This window comes from Urtica dioica, chromosome 1 (genome assembly GCF_054948205.1).
Source record: "Urtica dioica subsp. dioica isolate 48M chromosome 1, U.dioica_male_clone48M_v1_H2, whole genome shotgun sequence".
In the NCBI taxonomy this organism is placed as follows: Eukaryota; Viridiplantae; Streptophyta; class Magnoliopsida; order Rosales; family Urticaceae; genus Urtica; species Urtica dioica.
In genome coordinates this window covers 7,943,439-7,966,116 of record NC_142756.1, presented here as the reverse complement: position 1 = coordinate 7,966,116, position 22,678 = coordinate 7,943,439, and the positions used below count along the sequence as shown (strand labels likewise).

Here is a 22,678-nt window from a genome sequence, read left to right as displayed (position 1 = left end):
TCAATTATCGCGGTGTGCTAGTCTATGAGCGTGGCATGCTAGTCAAATTGAAAATTACTTCGAAAACGTAATTGATTAGCATAGCCAGGGACGAAGCCAGGAATTCAAGTTAGGGGGGACTAATATGCGAAAAAAGTTGAGAGAATGGTGATTTGTAAATATTTTAGGTAAATTTAAAAAAAAAATTTAAAACTGTGAAAAAGTGCAATTTTTTTTTTGAGGTGGCGATATAGCACCCCTTGAGCACTATGTGGCTTCGTGCCCTAAAAGTAATTGATTAAAGGGAAAATATCAAAAGTATCTCTCGTGTTTAATCGAAATACGAGATTTATCCCTTCAATTATTAGAAATATCATACATAACCCTTCAGTTTAATATAAATGACATATATCTCCCTTAAAAATGTTATATTATAAAATATCACAATTTTTGTTTATTTTTTACAAAAAAATAATTTGAAATCCCCAAAATACCCTTAATAGAATGAATATTTATTTACTATTTTATATAAAAAAAAATCAAAATCTCTCTTTATAAAAAAAATCTTTAACTTTTTATAAAGAAATTTTTTAATTTAATTTTTTGTATATAAAATAGAAAATAAAAAATTATTTCATTAAGGTTTGGGGAGTTCAATTTTTTTTTTTTTTTTTTTTTTTGTAAAAAATGAACGAAAAGTGTGATATTTGTAATATAACATATTTATAAGGGAGATATATGTCAATTATATTAAAATGAAGGTATATATGTCTGATATTTCTGAAAACTGAAGGTATAAATCGTGCATTTCGATTAAAAATAGGGGATACCGTTGATATAAGTGTAACTTAAAAATTAAAAATTTGATTTCCTAAAAAAAAAAAAAAATTAAAAGTTAAAAATTTGACTAGCATTATTACGCGGCACTTGTGTGTACATGGTGTTTTAATCATTGGATTATATATAAAGCCTTTTAATAAATTGGTTATTCTTCTTAAAAAAAAATGGTTATTCGGGTGTGAGATTTGACACATCAATGCAATTTGAATTCAGTTCTTCTTCTTGTTTCTTTTTCACTTCATCTTCTTAATTCACAAGAAACTCCCTAGTCCAAATTGTAATAAATTTGTCTCTTTAACATCGTACAACATTCATAATCTCATCAAATCATTAGAGTTACTTAAAATAGGTCCCTGTTTAGGGTAAAGAAAAACCAACATTTGCCAAGAATACTTCAACAACAGAACAAAATATTTAACTGTAAATGAATGAAAAAAAAAGAGAAGAAAAAGAAGTTATCATCTTCTTGCATATTATGTATGGTCAACCGGTCTTCTACCACTCTATCGACGTCAATTTAAAAATTCAATTTGATTTCGCTGAATCCAAACCATTATGGGCAAAAGAATAAAGAAAGTTCGAGTGAAATTGTCTATCCATCTTATTTAAATAATAAGGTGTGCTCTGGTAAGAGTTGCCTGAATAAAAATAAGTAATAGGAAACAACTTTTTGCCAATCATAGAGATGAGTTTAGAAGTAATAATAATAAATAAATAAAAATATACCTAAAGTAAGTTGGGTTTTTTTTTTTTTTTTTTTTTTGAAGAAAAAGTAAGTTGGTTGGTAGAGTACGGCTTATCGCCCTTGCACAGTCATGAACACATAAGCAGGCTCTAAACCCGAAAGCCGAACACTTGGTAATTTCATTTCTGATCCTCAATTTAAATACTGATTTTTTTTATTTTTATTTTTTATTTTTATATTGAAGTAAACGCATCAAGACATTATAATTTTTGGCCGCAGTTCAATTCATTGGGGTTGATATAACTCTTTTCGTTAATCTTGTTTAGAAGATAACATATATTATTATTATTCTTTTGAATATTTTGCTAGTTTTTATTTTTTTTAATTATTTTACCCTAAAAATTTACAAATTAACTTTCCTGATTTTTTTTTTTTTTTTTGCATATCAACCCCCGTAATTTAGATTCCGACTTTTTACCTTGTTGTTGCGTGCATTATAGCGAGGAGATATATGTTACACGGCTTAGAGTTTAGTGTATTTAAAATTTATATGTTATGCTTTTTTATGTATTTTATTATTTTTTGGGGACTCTATTTCTCGCTAACAGTCATCTCTTCTCGAGTGGAAATAACATATAAGTAGAATACACACACATTTATAATTTCAAATTTAAGGCTCGAGGAATATATGTATTCCATATACATATGATAGTAATAAATGAATGAGAAATTTCATAAAACAGACCTCAAATAGGTCAAAATATCAAGAGTAGACCCCGTATTTTTAAAATATCTAAAATTATACTTTTGACAAAAAATGGACAAAAGTACTATTTTAGCCTTTTTATACTTTGTATTTTCATCGTACACCATCGTAATTAAAAAAAATATGAGCCTTTGAATGTCATCATATACTATCGCATACCATCGTACATGTATGAATCTCATCGTACATTTCGTATTTTTCCCAGATTTTACCCAAATTCAAAACTCTAACTTTACCGAATTCAATCAAAATAATTTAAAAAAACATCCATAAGCAATGAAACACAAAATAAACAAGAAATTCATAATTTTTTCGGCATTTTATGGGGGACGAGCTCAAATCCACGCGAGAACATCAAACCCGTAAAAAATCTTCATGAAATTGGGTGAGTTAGAGAGAGGGAGAGTGGAAATGAGAGAAAAAAAAAGGAAGAAAAACTATTCATAATTTGGTTGAAGTGTACTCTTGTTCATTTTTTAGACAAAAGTCCAATTGTAGATATTTTTATACAAGCGGGTCTAGCCATAATATTTTGTTAATTATCAAGCCTACTTTATGAAATTTCTCAAATGATTGGCTTTGAAGTATTTTTAGTTTTATTTTCGGTCAAATATATTCTTAAGTTGTTAGTTTATTTGAGAAGTTGTATTTTTTTAGGTGTGAATTACACATAATTTAATTTCTGAAGGCAAGTGCCATCAATATAAAAAAGGGAAAATATGTGTCTTTTGATCCCCAAAAAAAAAAAATATATATATATATATATATATATATATATATAAATTTTCCAGTTTAATATGTTTTTCGTATCTACAAATAGTATGAAAACTAAGAGTAAACGTCTCCGGTCAAACTTAAGTAAGCGTGAACTTGATCTCAGCACCTAACATAAAAAAGTAAAAACAAAAACTTTAGGGCCTGTTTGATAGTTCACTCAAACTGTTTTTGTTTTCATATAGTTGTAGTCTAAAAATTTTTTACAGTTGTTTTCAAATAACTGTTTGGTAAGGATTTCAGTTTTTTTTTTTTTTTCTTTTTTCTTTTTTCTTTTCAGTTTTTTGTAATTGTAGTGTAATAATTCACATAAGAATTAGGCGTCGAGATATATACTAATTGAAAGTCTTTGCTGCGAATATAATGGTCGTACATTTAGTAATAATTATTGTTCACAAGTTCATCGGAAAACACCGTTTATCTTTATAGTCAATACAACAAATATCAAATTTTGATACCTAATGTTGACTAAAAATAGTAAAAACTCATGTGTTCGACGAGAGGATCGCGACCAATTAATAGTTTGTAAAATGGAGTTTCGATTGTTTAAAGTTTGCCATAATTGTAAAATTTAAGTCTTCCAGGGAACGAAAACAAATTCGATAATCAAAAGTGAGGAAAATGAAATGATGTTGATTGGAGGGAAGGAAATGTCAAGAGGATATATTAAAAAAAAAAAAAAAAAAAAAGTTAAAAAAGTTGAGTGAAAAATTAGAAAACACCTAAAAACAGTTTTTTGATTTTCTTCATTAAAACAGAAAACAGTTTGAAAACTTTTTGAGTTATATTATGAGAATCATCAAACAAACAGTCAATTCAGTTTTTTCAAAAACTGTTGAAGTTAGAAAAGTCAAGAACAGTTTTCAAATGAAGAAACAAACATGGCCTAGTATCTCTATTTATAACACATGGTTAAGAGAAGCATGGTTGAATATTGCACTTACAATAATCAATATAACACATTAGTATCTCTATTTATAGTTAAAAGTACAAATTAATGAAAATAACATCTCTTGAATACTCACTAATAATAAATTAAGATTATGAATTGCACCATATTTAAATGATGACCAAATAACAACAATTTGGGTGCAAATAATATATTAATAACGAAAAAAAGGGGCCAAGTTTGAGGCTAAGAGTGATATCACCAAAGGGACAAGAAAACAATAGTAAGGACAAAATAAAGAAAAAGCAGATGGAATTAAATATACTTAGTATGTCCCCAAACAAATACAAAAAAAATATACCTTTAAAATTAAAGCACGACTTCCTCAATATTTTCAACCTCGAAGTGTGAGCATTGTCACTGACCACTTTCATTGCTAAAGTTTTGTGATAAATTCAATTCATGAACGTAATGCCAGCACAAATAATCAACAACAACAAAAGTACAAAACAAAGCCATCGAAATAATATCGTCGATATGGAGAGAACTTTTTCCAATGATCATGAGGCGTTTTGGAAGAGTAGTTATAGAGGCTTGAGATCATACGCTAATTCTTTCTCTTCGTCTTCTTTGTCGTCGACGTCATTGTCCTCGTCATCGCTGGTGTTGGACAGCGTGAGAGGAGAGCTCGTGGAAGCTCCGGCGCAGCTTTTCGAGAGGAACAAAAAAGCCGCCGCGGCCGAGAGAAGCTTAGAGGCTCTGAAGAACCACAGCGAGGCCGAGAGGCGCCGCAGAGCTCGCATCAACGCTCACTTCGACACTCTCCGCCGCCTTCTTCCCGAGGCCACCAAGGTTTCAATTAATTTCACATATATGTTTTTTTTTTTTTTTTTGGTGTGTAACATAAGTTCACTATCAAATAAGTTCATTGTTGATCGAGATATATAATTGATGAAAAGTTATATAATTTTTGAAGGGGGCATAAATGATGAAAAATTGTTTTAGAGGGGTAATTATGAAAAATATATAATTTTTTTGTTGAGAATTAAAATATTGTAAGTAAAATTTATAATTTTTAAAAAATTAAAGGGCATATGCCTCCCCGGAACCTCACGTGGCTCCACCTCTTTGTATTATATAGTTAATGAAAAAAATTATATAATCTTTAAAGGGGCATAAATGATGAAATTTTGCTTAGGCCTTAGAGGATTAATTATATGAAAAAATGTATAATTTTTTTGCTAAAAACTGAAATATCACAAGTAAAAATTATAATTTAAAAAAATTGAGGGGGATATACCACTTTGTAATGAACATGTTTATGCTTTTGTCCCTAAAAGGAAACTATAGGATTTTCTATCTTCTTTTAGTGTTTTCTTTGTTGTCTCTCTAATTAAAATAAGTTAGGTTATCATTTTATTTAATTATTAATTTATATTTATTTAAAGATAAATTAAAATGATTAAATTGACTTATTTTGATTTGAGAAACCAAAAAAAAAGATAGAATCTGAATTCCCACAAACTCATATAATTGGCATTGGTTTGATGATAAGATACCATATATATTATGTCCTAAAATTTCTCAGATGGACAAAGCGTCATTACTCGGACAAGTGGTGTCCCATCTGAGAGATCTGAAGCAGAAAGCAACAGAAATAAGCGAAGAACACGGCGAGATCCCAAAAGACACAGATGAAGTGAAAGTGGAACAAGAAGAGGATAGTAAAAATAATAGTAATGCTGATAATAGTTACTCGATGAGAGTGTCCGTGAGCTGTGATTATCGGCCGGGGCTCCTTTCTGATCTAAGGCGCGCGATCGACGGTTCGGATTTGATCACGACGAGCGCGGAGATATCGACGCTGGGCTGTCGGATGAAGAACGTCTTTGTCGTCACTGTCCGGGCCGGAGAGGGGTTTCAGGATGAGGAGCGGCGTCGTTTTCGCGCCCGCTCTATCTGCCAGGCTGTCAGGTCCGTGATCGAAAACGACGGGTTGTCTTCGGATGAGTTCTTGAGATCTTCGCTGTCGAACAAGCGGCGAGCGAATTTCGGTTCCTATGCTTGATTTTGTCCCTTGAGAGTCCTTTCTCTGTAGATAGTAATGTTATAAGTGGTATTGCTATGAAGAAATAGTAAATATCCAAGTACGTAAAAATCCCAATAATAAGTGGTTGTATTTAGTGTAATTAATAACTGAATTTGTGATGACATTATTTTTTCTAAAGAAGTTCTTCAGTCTTCACAAATGTCAAAGCATGAGATTTGCTTCTTAGTACTAAAAAGTAATAAGTTTTGTATCGTAGTAAAAATATGGCTGGTCGTATAAAATTAAAGGAAATCTTTAAAGGAGATCAATTTGTGAAATATAGTGGAGCTAACAAATCACACGTAGCCAACAAAAACTGCTACTATTGTCATCATTGTCTCAGTTGTTATTGACATCATCGCATTTATATTAATGTCAGTATCAGTACTCTTAGAATAAAAATACAAGAAGATTAATATATGTGTCATTAATTACATTCTAATTTAAAGAAATCGCAGTTCAAGACTTGTAAATTATACTGTACATAAAATAATTATTCAACTTTGCTCACATTATTATAATTATTACTTGTTATGATTAGATCAGAAGCCCGAATGTTTTCTACAGGCCCAAAATAAAAAATAAAAATAAAAAGTGTCTTAATTCTCTTTTCATTCCCGTTTTAGATATCTCCCACCACTAAACTCTAGAGTCTTGCTCTGTGAACTCTACACCACAGAACGAGGAAACAAAGCAATCTGTAGCCAAGAATGAAAGCCAATATGACTCCCAAGTTGGTCCACTTCTGAGATTCCCTCAGCCCTTTCTGCTCCAGAAACTCGTCGCCGGTCAAAACACAGTCCCGGCCGAGCCTCGCCAGGCACCTCGTCTTCGAGCCTCCTCCGCCGGAGTACTCGTTGATGACGAAGCACTCGAAAGGGTACTTGAAGAGGCTTAGATAATGAACGGCGATCCAAAACCTAGGCATGTCGCGCTCGGCGATGAAGTAGCCGGAGAAGAGGAAAAAAGCTCCCATGAGTCCTGCGACGAGCGTGGTCCCGGAGATGAAGTCCGCGGCCACGGCGCTGCAAAACGCCACGAAGGAGTTCGAGGTCAATATGACGAGCCAGACGACGAGGACGAAGTAGAGGAACGCCCCGGAATCGCTCCTGAGTCCCACGAGCCAGTAGACCGGCGCGGCGTAGAGGATCGCCACGACGGAGAGGAACGGGACGAAGACGAGCGTGTTGGATATCACGTAAGAAGAGACCCTATAAGCCCCTCTCGAGGTCTCTCTCATCAGGATGTTCCTCTCGCGGAGGTATATCGGCAAACCCTCGGTGGTCGCCGAGAGAAGGAAAGTGAGGCTGAACGCGAAAAACCCTAGTTGTGTCTGGTCGTCGAAGATCGTCCCGAGGACTATCCCGACGAGGACGGCTTGGACCATCCTCGCCGTGAAGAGCTGCCTCGTCCGGTACACGTTGCTCGAGAATCTCCGGCTCAGGATCCAGACCTCCCTGGCCAGACTGTTCGGGTAACACGAACCACCACCAGCTGAAGCAGAAACAGAAACAGAAGCTTGAGTTTCTTCGGAGAGGCTTTGCGAGTAGTTTTCGAGGTCTTCGTCGTCGACGGAGAGAGACTCGGTGGCCTCGATGGCGAACTCGAGGACGGTGACGTGGCGCGGGAGGTCTAGCCCGGCTAGGGCTAGCCTGCGCTCGAGCGAGGCTAGCGAGCCGTGGTGGAGGAGAGCTCCGTTGGAGAGGAGGAGAACCCGATCGAAGAGTTGAAGGATCCGAAAACCGGGCTGGTGGATTGTGAGGACGACGGTCTTCCCGCGCTTGGCCGCCATGGATTTGAGCATGAGTGCCACGTGGAGGGCTGACGCTGAGTCGAGCCCCGAGGTGGGTTCGTCGAGGAGGACCACCGCGGGATCGTGGACGAGCTCGACTCCGATCGAAACCCTCCTCCTCTCCCCGCCGGAGATCCCGCTCCTCCTCCTTCCGCCGCCGCCGATTCTAGCTCCGGCGACGTGTTCGAGCCCGAGCTCCTTCAGAAGCTCTCTCACCCTCACCTCGGCCCGCCCGGGCCCGCCTCCGCCGCCGAGGCGGAGCCGGGCAGTGTAAGCGAGAGTCTCCTCGACGGTGAGGAGAGGGAAGAGAGCGTCGTCGTTTTGGGTGACGTACCCGGAGGCTCGCCGGAACTTCGCCGGCTCCATCGGGTGGTCGTTGACGAGGACGGTGCCGGTGACGTGGCTCGGCGTTGCTGCTCCGGCCAGGATCTCGAGGAGGGTTGTTTTCCCGGCCCCGCTGGGACCGGCTACGGCGGAGATTTCGCCGGATTTTGCTTCGCAGGTTATGTTTTTCAGAATGTACGTCGTTGGAGTCACTGCTTGGTCTGATTTCTTGAAGAAGCACAACGGTGAGAAGTAGTTGTTTTCTTGCGACTCTCCTTTGGGCTTGCTTAGCTTGTAAGAAAGCTTCTCGGTTCGGATGTTGTACCCGGGTTTTTTACCGTGATCTTCGCCGGAGGAATCGTCAAGGTTTTCCATTGTGGATCAGAGCGGAAACTATGCGAGAAGGTTAGGTTATTGGGAAGAGAATATGAGAGCTGGGTAGAAAATAATCAACACACCGAACTCAGCCTTCGAACACGCAAATAAAAAGGTATTTATTATTGTTGTGTATATTAACTTTCTATTTGCATGCATGGTTGACAGATATTCGTTGAGAGAGATGATTTTTTTTTTTTTTTTTTACATTTTTCAAGTGGTCTGAGATATTTCAGAACTGATGACTAATTATTAGTGGAAATCAATAAAGAAAGGGTTTTGAACGCAAATAATGTATTTGTCATCTAAGCAACGTGAATGGGTTGTTGTTTTACGATCATGTGAGAGGTGTGACCATGAGACATACAAACGTTAGTTTTGAGAACTTGGTTTTATTCCGTTATTAGAAATAATTTGACAGCGATTCTTTTACAGTTCGCGAATTTTGAGAACCCACCGAAAGATCAGATAAAGCAAGTAATTAAGCGAAAAGGAGTGTTGGTTTGACCAACTATTTGTTTGGGGTTAGAAACTTTGACGTTGCTTGAATGACTAGGCCATGTGACTTTTTAACTATTGAGTTATTATTTTGCAGTTATGGTCATATCTGATAACGGTTGTTCAAATAAGAATGGAAAAAAAATAATAGAAATGGGTTTTTTGTGATACCAAGGAGCGAGGATAACTATGGAAAATCAGGGTTTTTGTGATTGTCTGTGCTACAGTTATTATTATTTTTTTATTATTTACCAAAGAAGGGCATTATTAGTTTGTCTTTTGTTTTCCCACAATTTAATTTTCTTTTCCCAATCAAATATCCCCAAATAAATGAGAAGTTGTTCGGCGGCCGAAAATGGCTCTCTTTGTTTGAGAAAATAAAATTTGCTGGTAATGGCGAAAATATTTTGCAGTGATTTCGTTGTGCATTTAATTGTTCATACAGAATCGGGCCTTTCTTCAGCCATAAGAATTCAATATTATTTCCTTTTTGTTTTATTCTTCTGGTAGAGCACTTAATGAGTTTTGCATTGGTAGTGGGAAATTTGTTATCAAATAGGAAACTTAAAGAGACATGGTGATGTTTATCTATCAGAGAATATTTCATTTTTTGAGAAACAAGAGACATGCAATTTTAGATGCTGGCAAAAGTTTTTCATGTATTTATTTCCATGATATTATTTTTTTTTATTAAAGTGCTACTTATTTCCATATGATAATTAAATTCCATAAAAGTCAACTTCTTTTACTTGTTTGGTTCTCCCTATGCGTGGGATATACCGTCAATTCTCAAATTTCTTAATATGCATAATTTAGGTAACCCTTATCATGAATTGTAGCGTTTAGATCAGGTTTGATATTCAAAGAAAAATTTCTTAGTACAAAATGTTGGATATTTGTTCAATAAAGAATAGAAAGGGTGTGTTTGAGAGATATGGTGGTTGCTACACCAATGTTTGTGTAATGTAGGTTAATCTCATAATGATGATTAACTAGCTTTTGTGGGTATTACTATTGTATGAATAATTACTTTGGTGAAGGCTTACCTTTCCGAAGGGTAATTAATTCCCTTTGTGAATTAACTCTTGAGTGATAACTATATTTGTGAATGGTTGCAATTATTGGGCGATTAAACCTTTTAAAGAATTGCAAGTGTTGGTTATTTCTCTTCATAATTGGAAATTTTATCTATATATATATATATATATATATATATATATAAATTAGTTAGTGTTGACATACAAAAATGGTACAACAATTGTCCTGCGAGGAACACTAGGGTCCGAGTAGGGAGCCCCGACCACACATAGGTTCCAGGTAGGATTTTCTCTATATACAGACGAATCTAGTACAAGAGAGCAGGGGTGACCGTGCTCTTGATGAGCTGCCTACGTACCCGCGTTTGCGGGATCAGGTCATGACGTAGTTCAAGAATGTGGATGAGGGTGCTTTTGGATAGGTGAGATTTCCGGCGTATACTCCTCCCTCTTTCTTTGTTGATTTGCTTCCCTTTTATAGAGTTGAGTTTGGAGATAATGGGGAGTTGAAACCCATGATCTAGAAGTTACTTTGTAACTTCCCCATTATCCTTGTGAGTGGGTGGTTATCATGCATAACCGCTTGGTAGTTATTTTTATTAGAGTAACCATCGAGTACGCGTTCTCAGGTGGTTTTAAATAATGATATGACCACATTTTCTTAGTCTTCCGACGAGGGTCCGACCACATGCTCGGAGTGTCCGACCACATGGGTCCGAGCACAAGGGTCCGAGTACATTCTTGACCTTGCTAATTTTATGTGTAACAGCAGTCTTCCAGTTTCTTATTATTTTGGTAAAAATGATAAGTAACTATATTGCACAATCTTTGATTTAATTATTCATGGAATGCTTTTCTTGGATTATTCCTCGTGATGTTCCGAGGTTGATTATTTGTCGGCTTAAAAGCCGAGATTCGACTGAGGTGTCTTTATGAATTTCTTTTATATTGTTCTCATACCTCTGACTACATCTTATGAAATTTTTTCTATATCGTTCTCATACCTCCAAGAACAAACTTGAAATTTCATTCGTGTGTGCTCATACCCTTTGAGCTAACACTTATTATTTTTATGAAATTTCATTTAAGTCTTTTTGCTCTTGACTTATGAGCAAAGACTACATTTTATGAAATTTCTTCTATGTTGTTCTCATACCTCCGAGAACAAACTTGAAATTTCATTCGTGTGTGCTCATACCCTTTGAGCTAACACTTATTATTTTTATGAAATTTCATTTAAGTCTTTATGCTCTTGACTTATGAGCAAAGATTACATTTTATGAAATTTCTTCTATGTTGTTCTCATGCCTCCGAGAACAAACTTGAAATTTCATTTATGTGTACTCATACCCTTTGAGCTAACACTTATTAATTTTATGAAATTTCATTTAAGTCTTTTTGCTCTTGACTTATGAGCAAAGACTACATTTTATGAAATTTCTTCTATGTTGTTCTCATGCCTCCGAGAACAAACTTGAAATTTCATTCATGTGTGCTCATACCCTTTGAGCTAACACTTATTATTTTTATGAAATTCCATTTAAGTCTTTATGCTCTTGACTTATGAGCAAAGACTACATTTTATGAAATTTCTTCTATGTTGTTCTCATGCCTCCGAGAACAAACTTGAAATTTCATTTATGTGTGCTCATACCCTTTGAGCTAACACTTATTAATTTTATGAAATTTCATTTAAGTCTTTTTGCTCTTGACTTATGAGCAAAGACTACATTTTATGAAATTTCTTCTATGTTGTTCTCATGCCTCCGAGAACAAACTTGAAATTTCATTCATGTGTGCTCATACCCTTTGAGCTAACACTTATTATTTTTATGAAATTTCATTTAAGTCTTTATGCTCTTGACTTATGAGCAAAGACTACATTTTATGAAATTTCTTCTATGTTGTTCTCATGCCTCCGAGAACAAACTTGAAATTTCATTCGTGTGTGCTCATACTTTTTTGAGTTAACACTTATTATTTTTATGAAATGTCATTTAGGTCCGTGCTCTTGACTTATGAGCAAAGACTAAGATTTTAGGAAATTTCTTTTATGTTGTTCTCATACCGAGCCGAGTAGAAGGTACCGAGGCCGAGAACAAACTTGAAATTTCTTTTTATTTTGTTCTTATACCAAGCCGAGTAGAAGGTACCGAGGCCGAGTAGAAGGTATCGAGGCCGAGAACAAACTTGAAATTTCTTTTTGCTCTTAACTTATGAGCAGCGACTATTATTTTAGAAAATTTCTTTTATTTTGTTCTCATACCGAGCCGAGTAGAAGGTACCGAGGCCGAGTAGAAGGTACCGAGGCCGAGTAGAAGGTACCGAGGCCGAGAACAAACTTGAAATTTTATTAATGTCTTTTTGCTCTTAACTTATGAGCAAAGACTATGACTTTAAAAAATTTATTTTTTGTTTGTTCTCATACCGAGCCGAGTAGAAGGTACCGAGGCCGAGAACAAACTTGAAATGTCTTTTTGCTCTTAACTTATGAGCAAAGACTATGATTTTAGAAAATTTCTTTTTATTTTGTTCTCATACCGAGCCGAGTAGAAGGTACCGAGGCCGAGAACAAACTTGAAATTTTATTAATGTCTTTTTGCTCTTAACTTATGAGCAACGACTATTATTTTAGAAAATTTCTTTTATTTTGTTCTCATAACGAGCCGAGTAGAAGGTACCGAGGCCGAGAACAAACTTGAAATTTTATTAATGTCTTTTTGCTCTTAACTTATGAGCAAAGACTATGACTTTTGAAAATTTCTTTTATGTTGTTCTCATACCGAGCCGAGTAGAAGGTACCGAGGCCGAGAACAAACTTGAAATTTCATTTAGCGAGATCTATCCCGTCCATACCTACAAGTTATAGAAACATATATCTAGACTATTGTAAATTAATGAAAATATATTTAAAATAGTACCTTTTTATGCGTTTTTCGTGGGTTAGAGCATGTGCTCGGACCCTCTTCTCGACATCCATATCCATGCTCCTTATTTTTATAAGTTGCATTTGTTTTGATGTTATGGTCATCTAGCCATTTTAATGTGCTAGATGCCCTTAAATTATGCTATATTAAAGCCTTCCAGCCTTTCGGTGCTTGTTAGGCATTTTTTGTTTTTTCTAGTCATCCAAGCATCTATACGTGCTAGAAACCATTTTTTATCGTTTTCGACGGAGAGACAATGTTTCGACGGACCCTAATGTTCTCGATGATTTTTCACGAAGAGATGTTGATCTAAACACGGTCTACGATGTTCAAAACGTACTTGCCTTTAATCTCAACGCTATCCCCTCCTTCTAGCGCCAAAATGTTGACATACAAAAATGGTACAACAATTGTCCTGCGAGGAACACTAGGGTCCGAGTAGGGAGCCCCGACCACACATAGGTTCCAGGTAGGATTTTCTCTATATACAGACGAATCTAGTACAAGAGAGCAGGGGTGACCGTGCTCTTGATGAGCTGCCTACGTACCCGCGTTTGCGGGATCAGGTCATGACGTAGTTCAAGAATGTGGATGAGGGTGCTTTTGGATAGGTGAGATTTCCGGCGTATACTCCTCCCTCTTTCTTTGTTGATTTGCTTCCCTTTTATAGAGTTGAGTTTGGAGATAATGGGGAGTTGAAACCCATGATCTAGAAGTTACTTTGTAACTTTCCCATTATCCTTGTGAGTGGGTGATTATCATGCATAACCGCTTGGTAGTTATTTTTATTAGAGTAACGAGTACGCGTTCTCAGGTGGTTTTAAATAATGATATGACCACATTTTCTTAGTCTTCCAACGAGGGTCCGACCACATGCTCGGAGGGTCCGACCACATGGGTCCGAGCACAAGGGTCCGAGTACATTCTTGACCTTGCTAATTTTATGCGTAACAGTTGGAATATCTTTTTTTCAGAAATATTTCTTCTCGCCTGTCAGTTTGAGTTTCATTCATCTTTGTGAAGTTCGAACATATCAAACTCAGGTTGTAGTATCTTGTGGTATACTTGTGTGAAATCAAGAGATTCGATGTGTGCAAATGATTTACTACAAGAAAAACACATCTCTATGATTCAAATCCGGACGTTTTCTACTCTCATTGATGTTATATACATGGGTAGTTTGCGTATTAGCTGCAAATTAAATGACTATTTTGTGTGAGAACTGAAAACATTTTTGAAGGTGACTCAAAAAAACTTATGGTGAAAATGATGAGATCTCGGACTAAAAGGGATCATAAGTTGTAGTCACAATGGTATTTGTAGGTCAAGTAGCTATTGAGCGATTCGTTGGGTGTAAGTCAAATTTGTACGCATTTGATGATCTAGTGTATCAATTTCCTTCCGGCCAAAGTCCCTAAGACATAAGTGGTATTCACCAAATTGATTTAGCATTTACTTGTTCATTTATTATTTCGTAATTATCGTTGTTCTCATAATAGTCTCAATTATATGGAAAGTGTCGTATAAAATTATCACGACAATATTTTCTGATACACACGTGTAAATCTCAATAATTTATGTTGGTCGACCATCATTGCTTGGTGGTGGAACTATTGATATTTAAGGCTCGTGGGAAGGCTTTCTTGAAGGATTGGTATGAGAATAAATGGATTTTTTTTTAACTGAATGGACACATCTCACAACTTAGTACTAAGGACCATTGGGAAATAATTTCAAAAGCTAAACGGAATAGTTCGTCAATAAAAATTAATTAGCAAGTTGAAATTCTAAAGATGTAATGTTATATTTAAGGGTGCATTAGATATATAATATTATTTACAGTTTTAGATTGTCATTTAGTCAACTTTTAGTAAGTTTTTGGTAAATAGTCATGATCAAATGTTTACACGTATAAATTGACTGAAATACTTCATCAACATGTTGGTTATTTATCTAAAACTTACAAAATCTTGGTTATTTACCTAAAAAATACAAAACATTGATTAATTAGAAAATTTTCTAATTTTAGTTGAATAATTTGCTAATTATTTATATATTTAACATGTGAATTTTAACATTTCTGAGTTATCCTCTACATGTGAAGAAGCCAAAGAAGTATATGACATTCTTTCGGTGTTGCTCATGAAGGAGATGGTAAGGTTCGTCTGTCTCGTATTTAAATTTTTACCTCTAAATTTCAAATTTTGAGAATGCTGAAAGACAGAATCATACTATCGATTTTATGTCTTGTTTATTTGATTTGGGTAGTGAATAATCTTTTGCACTTTGAATGAGGGGTGACATTTTCAAATGTCGTACTTAATGTTTTAAACGTATAACTGTAAATGAAATCTATCAATGCTCAACCCACAACTAAGTCCCATGAAAATCAAATTAAAAGATTTCTCTATAAATATTGAAGTGAAAGATCCGCATACATTTCAATCTTTCACTCGTTCTAATCAGCTCCAAGCTATTTTACGGCTCCTACTTGCATGCAATCTTCAAAAGCAAAATGAAAGAAAATAACGATATGAGCTTTAAATATACTGACTAACTGCTTTAAAATGAAATTTTATCAAAATTTGGACAACTTCGTCCTAATTGATTAAACGACGTAGAAATTATTGGCGAATTCGACCAAACTCTGAAACATATAATTTTGAGAGAGATGAACGAAAATGGGTTTGGTGACCGAGAGAGAAAATCTCAGCTCGTCAGAGTATTTTCATTAACTTATGAACTGTTACAAATATTGGTCTATATACATTTGATATTTCTCTAACTGCTTTCTAACAGTCTAACCATCTATACAACTCATCGCCAGCTCATCTAACCGCCTCAGCTTGGCCAGCGTGTCACGCACGCTCGTCATCTTCATTTGCCGAGAGCTCTGTTATTGTGACGGCTGACGTGGCTCGTGGTGGTTGGCTATTACCCCCCCTCAAACTATATGGCGACTCTTTGACGTGTAGTTCGCGTAGCTTTAAGAAGCGAGTAACAGATAGGCTCTTCGTGAGTAGGTCAGTCGTTTGGTCAACAGTAGTCACATAGCGAATCTCTAGCTCGTTGCGCGGAACCATATCATGGACAAAGTGGAGATCAATCTCCACGTGCTTCGTACGCGCATGGAAAACAGGATTGGCAGCCATCGCGGCAGCTCCGATGTTATCACACCAAACAATCGGAGTCTGAGCTACTGGGACATGAAGCTCACTTAGGAGGGAACGAAGCCAAGCAATCTCAGCAGCAACATGTGCAAGAGATCTATATTCCGCCTCCGTGGACGAGCGAGCCACCACGCCTTGCTTGCGTGAGCTCCAAGAGATGAGACACCCGGCAAAGAAGACGCAATAGGCACTCGTGAAACGTCTATCGTCAGGATTACTAGCCCAATCCGCATCAGCAAAGCTGGTGAGTTGTAATGACGGAGCAGGCTTAAACGTTAGACCATGTGTAATAGTGCCCTTGAGGTAACGGAGGACACGCTTGCATGCAAGCCAGTGAGCCGAGGTTGGAACCTGAATAAACTGGCTGAGGTAATTGACTCTGTGAGCTATGTCCGAGCACGTCATCGTCATGTATTGGAGAGCACCAATGGTGCTTCGGTAGATGAAGGGGTCGTCCATGACCTTACCGATGAGCTTAGACAGTGAGACTCCTGGAGCAGCAGGGCTTGGGCAAGGTTTCGCACCTATCATGTTGAGGCGTTGAAGTAGATCAGTAGTGTACTTCGATGTTGCTCGCAAGGTATTCGATCCGAGACTCCTGAGAGAGCGCCATGGCCAAAACCTCTTGTACAAAGATTTCAACGCCACTGAATTCCTGACTCTGTAATTTGTCATTCACCATAGCTACAAGGACATCATATTCACTCGGCAAGCCCATCAGAACATTCGTAACTAGCCAGAAACAAGGAATCTGCTATGCTCTCCATCTTTGAAAAATAATCGGAGATGGAAAGTGAACCTTTCTTGGTTGTTTGTAACTGGAGTTTGAGCGGCAACACTCGAGCTCGGCACTTGACTGCAAATCGTTGTTCTAGAGCGGTCCAGAGAGCTTGAGAGGTTCTGATTCTGGTCACGGATCGAAGAATTATTGTTGATAGTGAAGAAAGCATCCAACTCAGGAGAAGTTGGTCTTCACGAGTCCAGATCTCAAAATCTGGGTTCGGAACTGAGATTCTCATTGAACCGTGGTGGCTGAGCTCTGGTTCCATAGATCAGACCTTGGAGGTTGTGACCTAGTATAGATGGAAGAACTTGAGATCTCCAGATGGAGTAGTTCTCGCGGTCGAGCATCAACGTGACGACATTGTTGAGCGTAGCTGCGAAATGCGGATTGATCACAAATCTAGGATCGTTGTTGATCTGATAAGATGACGGAGAAGAGAGACCTTCATTCGCCATTGTAATAGCTCTGATACCAATATAATTTTGAGAGAGATGAACGAAAATGGGTTTGGTGATCGAGAGAGAAAATCTCAGCTCGTCAGAGTATTTTCATTAACTTATGAACTGTTACAGATATTGGTATATATACATTTGATATTTCTCTAACTGCTTTCTAACAGCCTAACCATCTATACAACTCATCGCAGCTCATCTAACCGCCTCAGCTTGACCAGCGTGGCATGCACGCTCGTCATCTTCATTTGCCGAGAGCTCTGTTATTGTGACGGCTGACGTGGCTCGTGGTGGTTGGATATTAGAAACAACTTAGTCATCAATAGACAAGTCCTAGAAACATACTCAGATAAAAAAAAAACCTTCCTTCGATTATGAAGTTTAAATGAAATGAAAAATATATCCAACTCACATTGTGGATAAAGAATTTTATGAAATGTAAAATAGTATTTTTAGAATGACATACTGTGTTTGGCATAAATTTATTTTAAAAAAATGATTTGAAATTGTGCTTTAAAAAAAAACTGTTTTTTTTTTCAAAAGCTACGAAAATCTAGTTTTTTCAATTTTTTTATATTTTACAAAAACATTGTTCAACTTTCACTAAAAAATTATTTTTAACAAACACTGAAAACGGTTTAGAAAAAAAAGCTAAAAACAAGGTTGATAAACTAAGTCAATGTTTAAGACAAAATTTATGATGGTAAAATTGAAATTCGATATTATGGATAATTTCTTTGATTTAAAAATCACATGTCAATTGTCAAGTCAAGTCAGAGTTTTACTTTTCATCGTTTAAAATGGTCGTAGTTGGTTTGGTTGGTCATCGGTGAAGCTCAGCTGGCGGTTGGGTATTCGGTATTCCTACGTGTTAATTTTGCCACGTGGCTTGCCCAAAATTCAAGCAATCCCTCTACTCTACCCCAACTTAAACCCCCCTCCTTTGACTTCTAAAAAAAAAAAAAAAAACCACTTCCTTTGCTCCATCACGACCGTTGGTCTCAGATCAACCAAATCTACGGCCACTATAACGAAGCGCGATTGATCCAACGGCTCAGTAAAACAGAAAGCTCTCTGTCTGAGACTCTGAGAAGAAGCTCTTGTGATTGTTTTCTTTCTCAATTCCCATTCACATCGCAGGCTTTCGGTTCAATCCGATCCGATCGAAAACCGCCATGGACAAAGAACCTGAGAAACTTCCAAGCGACCAAGGAGGAGCTGAGGAAGAAGAAGCTTTGGAGCTCGTTCTATTTCAAGTTTCCGAATGTTATGTCTACTTGGTCAGTTTTCGGAGATTGAATTTATTTATTTATCTTTTAGTTACCAAAATCTATCAAGATTACGGAGTTGCAAGTACATTCTTGATATTTAGAGCCTTAGATTAGAGATAGCGATTAAGCTTTTCCTTTGAGAAAAGTCTTCGATTGATGATATGATCAGAATGTGTAAACACAATACACTCGGTCTTAAGTCTCTAATACTGAATCATCTGAAGCGTTCTTCTTTTTGTATTTCCTTTTCAGATACCTCCAAGAATTAGTGCAGCTTCTTACAGGTTTCTACTATACTTGTACTCAATTGTGCTCACTATGTCCGCTAGTAATTACACTCGGATCATGTGGTGTTAAACATGCGTTCTTGGTCTCTGATTATATTGACTTGAGAAAGAGAGATAAATAAGTTTGGGCGTCAGAGAATAAACGATTTCTTTTATTTCTTGCATTGGTATTTCTTCCTAGTGTGAACCAAGTTTCCAAGTGATGAAAGGTATCTGTAATAAAAAAAAATAATGATATCAGTTCTATAAGGAAGGGTAAGATAGTTTTGATATTTGCTGAAATTATATTTATGTAAAAAGAAAGATTGATAGGAAGAGGTATTAACGTGCATTTGCAAAGTCGATTTCAGGGCCGATGAGTGGGACGTGAACAAGTGGGCGTGGGAGGGGATACTGAAAGTAATTAGTAAAGGAGAGGAATGTATTATCAGACTTGAAGATAAGAAAACCGGTGAGCAATTTGCCTTTTGCTGCATAAAATAAATGAAATGAAATTTCCGTTGTGTTTTCTTTGTAGCTTACTATTTTCATGGCAGGCGAATTGTATGCTCGAGCTTTTCTGAGAAATGGCGAACCGAGCCCTGTGGAAACTGTGATTGATAGCAGCAGGTTCGTCTCATTTCGAACTAAAATTGAAACCCTATTTGAAAATTAAACTAGTATGGCAAAACCCCGAGTATTAGGACTCATTAAACCAAAACTTATTAGAGTCCATTAGGAAAATAACCAACTTAAACATTTGATATTGCTAAATAGCCAACGTTTGGTAAATCTTAGGTAAATAGTCATTTTCATGTATTTACAAACGTAAATCTTAGATAAATAGCCACCTCCATATGTTAGGCCATGTCATTATTTACGGCTATTTACCAAACGTTGGCTATTTAGCAATATCAAATGTTTAAGTTGACTATTTTCCTAATTTTTTGTTTTTATTATTTCTTATTTTAGCTTGGGGGAGTCTAAGTGATTTTTTTTTTCTTATGCAGATATTTTGTTCTTCGTGTAGAGGAGAATATTGGTGAGCTGCTATTATTAATCTTTGTTTCAGATTATTTCGATGAACTTTTCCCGCTTTATCGTTTGACTACTTGCTGGAAAAACTACTCGTTACGATGTCTGAAAGTTTCAGAACGAATGATAGTCGATTGTGCTAGTTACAAATTTGTTCTGGTTGATTAAAATTTGTTGATTACTTACAGCAAAGTGATTCTAGAAATGTAAACCTTGTATTGTCGGTCCTTCCATTTTATCCCAGTTTATTGTTTTCACTATTTAATTTTGTGTCTATGCTCTTGTTAATTACGGTTAGAACTCTGGCATAATGATTCGGGAATTATTGTAGGTGGTCGTCTTCGACATGCTTTCATTGGCATAGGTTTTAGAGAAAGGACAGAAGCTTATGACTTCCAAGCGGCTCTGCATGATCATATGAAGTACACTTAATTGCAATTCTAACCATTTGGTCCTTCAGAATATAAAACCAAAGGCTTAATTAAATCTGTGAACACTTAACTCCCTTGACTCTATAGCTCAATATTCTCACACACCTTTCAATTGTTTTGAAGATATCTTGACAAGAAAAAGACGGCTGAGGAGATGGAACAGCAATACCAGAACACATCTCAGGTTGATTACAGCCTGAAAGAAGGGGAGACTATTGTTCTACAATTGAAGAACAATGTAATCTGCGTTTGCGTTTTTTCTTTGTCACTCTGTGCAATACATTCACTCTGAGCTTTTTGGACTGAGTTCTGCTAGTTTTTGGTGGCAAACAGAAAAGAGGTCAGAGTGTGAGGTCAAAGTTTTTTGAGCAGGGTCTGAACAATTCATCGCCGGAGAACAAGGCCATAAAGCCGTTACCGCCTCCTCCTCCGGCACCACTTTCGCCTTCTGATGTGGGCCCGAAATCTCCGTTGCTTTCACCGCCAAGTTTCAACCTTGGTGAAGCTTCTAAACAAGTGGACCCGGGGACGAAAAAACAGGACTCGGAGAAAGATTCTTCTGTAGAACAAAGTGCACAAGATATACAGGATGATGATTTTGGGGATTTTCAGACAGCTGGTTGATACGAACATAGTAGACCGGACATAATTTCTTCTTATGCCCTGAGATTTAGTTTTTTTCGGACAAAAAAAGAAGAGTAAAAAAATACTATAAAGTGTTGAGTTGATATGTGTAACCTACCTGGCTCCGAGCTCATCCATCCATAAATAATCAATCTTTTGATATTTTGTATCTATTATTGTACTGTAACTTATCTATCTAGTTCATAGTAATATTTTTCTCAGAAGTGAAATGGTTTGCCAAATTCTCGTTATGATAGATTCTAGTTTCGACTTTGTTTCTTGAAATATTTTCTTGCCATAATGGATTTCAATCACTGAAGTACAGTTGCTCCTCGTGAAATTTCATTTCGTACGCCAGTATAAGTTATTTTGCCAACAATATCAGCCTGCGAACTTTTTAAGACTAAAAACTTTAGAATCTGGTCAACACTGTTATGTTTCTTTACACGCTTGATGTGCTTTGCTTCGGGGTTCGGAGGGGAAATCATCTATATATATACGGAAATGCTTTGTAGCACGAGTCACGATTTCACACGAGTCACACCCAAAAGTGTTTTAAAAGGTGCCATCTGTCAAAAAGTGTATGGATCGTTCAAATTCGTACTTGGGCTAAATAGCAACGCTCATATATATATTGGTCTCGTGAATCCATCTACTTAAACGATATATCGTGTGATTTTTTTTTCTTATTATGTGTGATTAGTGATCTTACCAAGACGACTTATAAGTCCTTTTGCCCAACCTGAGCTAAGCCAGCGTCCAATCTATTAGCCGGCTTCAAAAGGCCTAAAAAAACTCAAATGGAAACAAATTTTTCAAAAATATATGTATGTATTTTTAATTAAAAAATAAATAAAATTCTGAGGTCCTTAACAAAAAGAGAAAAATATATTTTTAATTAAAAAAAGAATATCATTCATAGTAAACTTTAATTTAACTATGAAATATATAAAATTATAAATTTGAATGAAAAATATATATAAAACAAAGTTGGGCTCAAGTCAGGCCCGAGCCAAGATTTTCTACATGCCCCCCTTCAATAAGTCCGGCTTGACCCGACTCTTTATGAGAGGTGCTGATCCAAAACCTCTAGACGAGGTCAAGCCGACTCTTTATGAGGAACTTTGGCTAACGAGTGTAACTTAGTGCGTATAGACGCAAGCAAGATTAAAAAAAAAAAATCAAAATTGACGAGGACATAGGAAGTCCATATGACCCTATTGAGGAGTGAAGCGAATGAGAGGGTGAATGGCATGTACTTCACACTCCTCGTCTTGATAACCTTGAACTAGAGATAGGGTGAATAGTAGCTACTTCACACTCCTCATCTTGATAACCTTGAACTAGAGATTCCGAAAGTAATAATATTGGCGAGTTGAAGCTGACAGAGTTGATAGTGGCGAGGATATTGTCGAGGTACCGTAGGCAACTAAAACCTCATATCGAATCATGAATAAGTTCAAAACTTGAGAAAACCATAAATACGTATGAAGAAAACATCGGGATCTAAATAAAACCATAATAAAATTATCTTGAAATTTTTATTAAATATATTAAACAATCAACATTTAGTATCGATTGAGTAATATTTACTCTTGCCCTTCATGGATCATTCGTTTGGAGTTTGTTCACCTTTAATCTTCGACGTTTTCAAGCCCATGGAAGGCCCA

The 22,678-nt window shown here is 36.5% G+C and overlaps 2 protein-coding genes and 1 pseudogene across 2 annotated transcripts; 2 read left to right on the top strand and 1 right to left on the bottom strand.

Moving 5' to 3' along the window:
* The first annotated feature begins 4,364 nt into the window (after positions 1-4,364).
* On the top strand, positions 4,365-6,146 carry LOC149406958 (putative transcription factor bHLH107). Its single transcript, XM_089627594.1, has 2 exons — positions 4,365-4,785; positions 5,522-6,146. The coding sequence occupies exons 1-2, from the start codon at positions 4,396-4,398 to the stop codon at positions 5,999-6,001; spliced, it is 870 nt and encodes a 289-aa protein (XP_089483720.1). The 5' UTR covers positions 4,365-4,395; the 3' UTR covers positions 6,002-6,146.
* A 497-nt stretch (positions 6,147-6,643) lies between these two features.
* LOC149406957 (ABC transporter G family member 10 pseudogene) lies at positions 6,644-8,713 on the bottom strand (annotated as a pseudogene).
* Positions 8,714-18,387: 9,674 nt separating this feature from the next.
* Positions 18,388-21,238, top strand: LOC149406956 (Adaptin ear-binding coat-associated protein 1 NECAP-1). Its single transcript, XM_089610234.1, has 8 exons — positions 18,388-18,661; positions 18,905-18,936; positions 19,290-19,390; positions 19,476-19,548; positions 19,929-19,960; positions 20,285-20,375; positions 20,508-20,622; positions 20,718-21,238. Exons 1-8 carry the CDS (start codon positions 18,557-18,559, stop codon positions 21,006-21,008), a joined length of 840 nt encoding a protein of 279 aa, XP_089466360.1. The 5' UTR covers positions 18,388-18,556; the 3' UTR covers positions 21,009-21,238.
* The last annotated feature ends 1,440 nt before the right edge of the window (positions 21,239-22,678 follow it).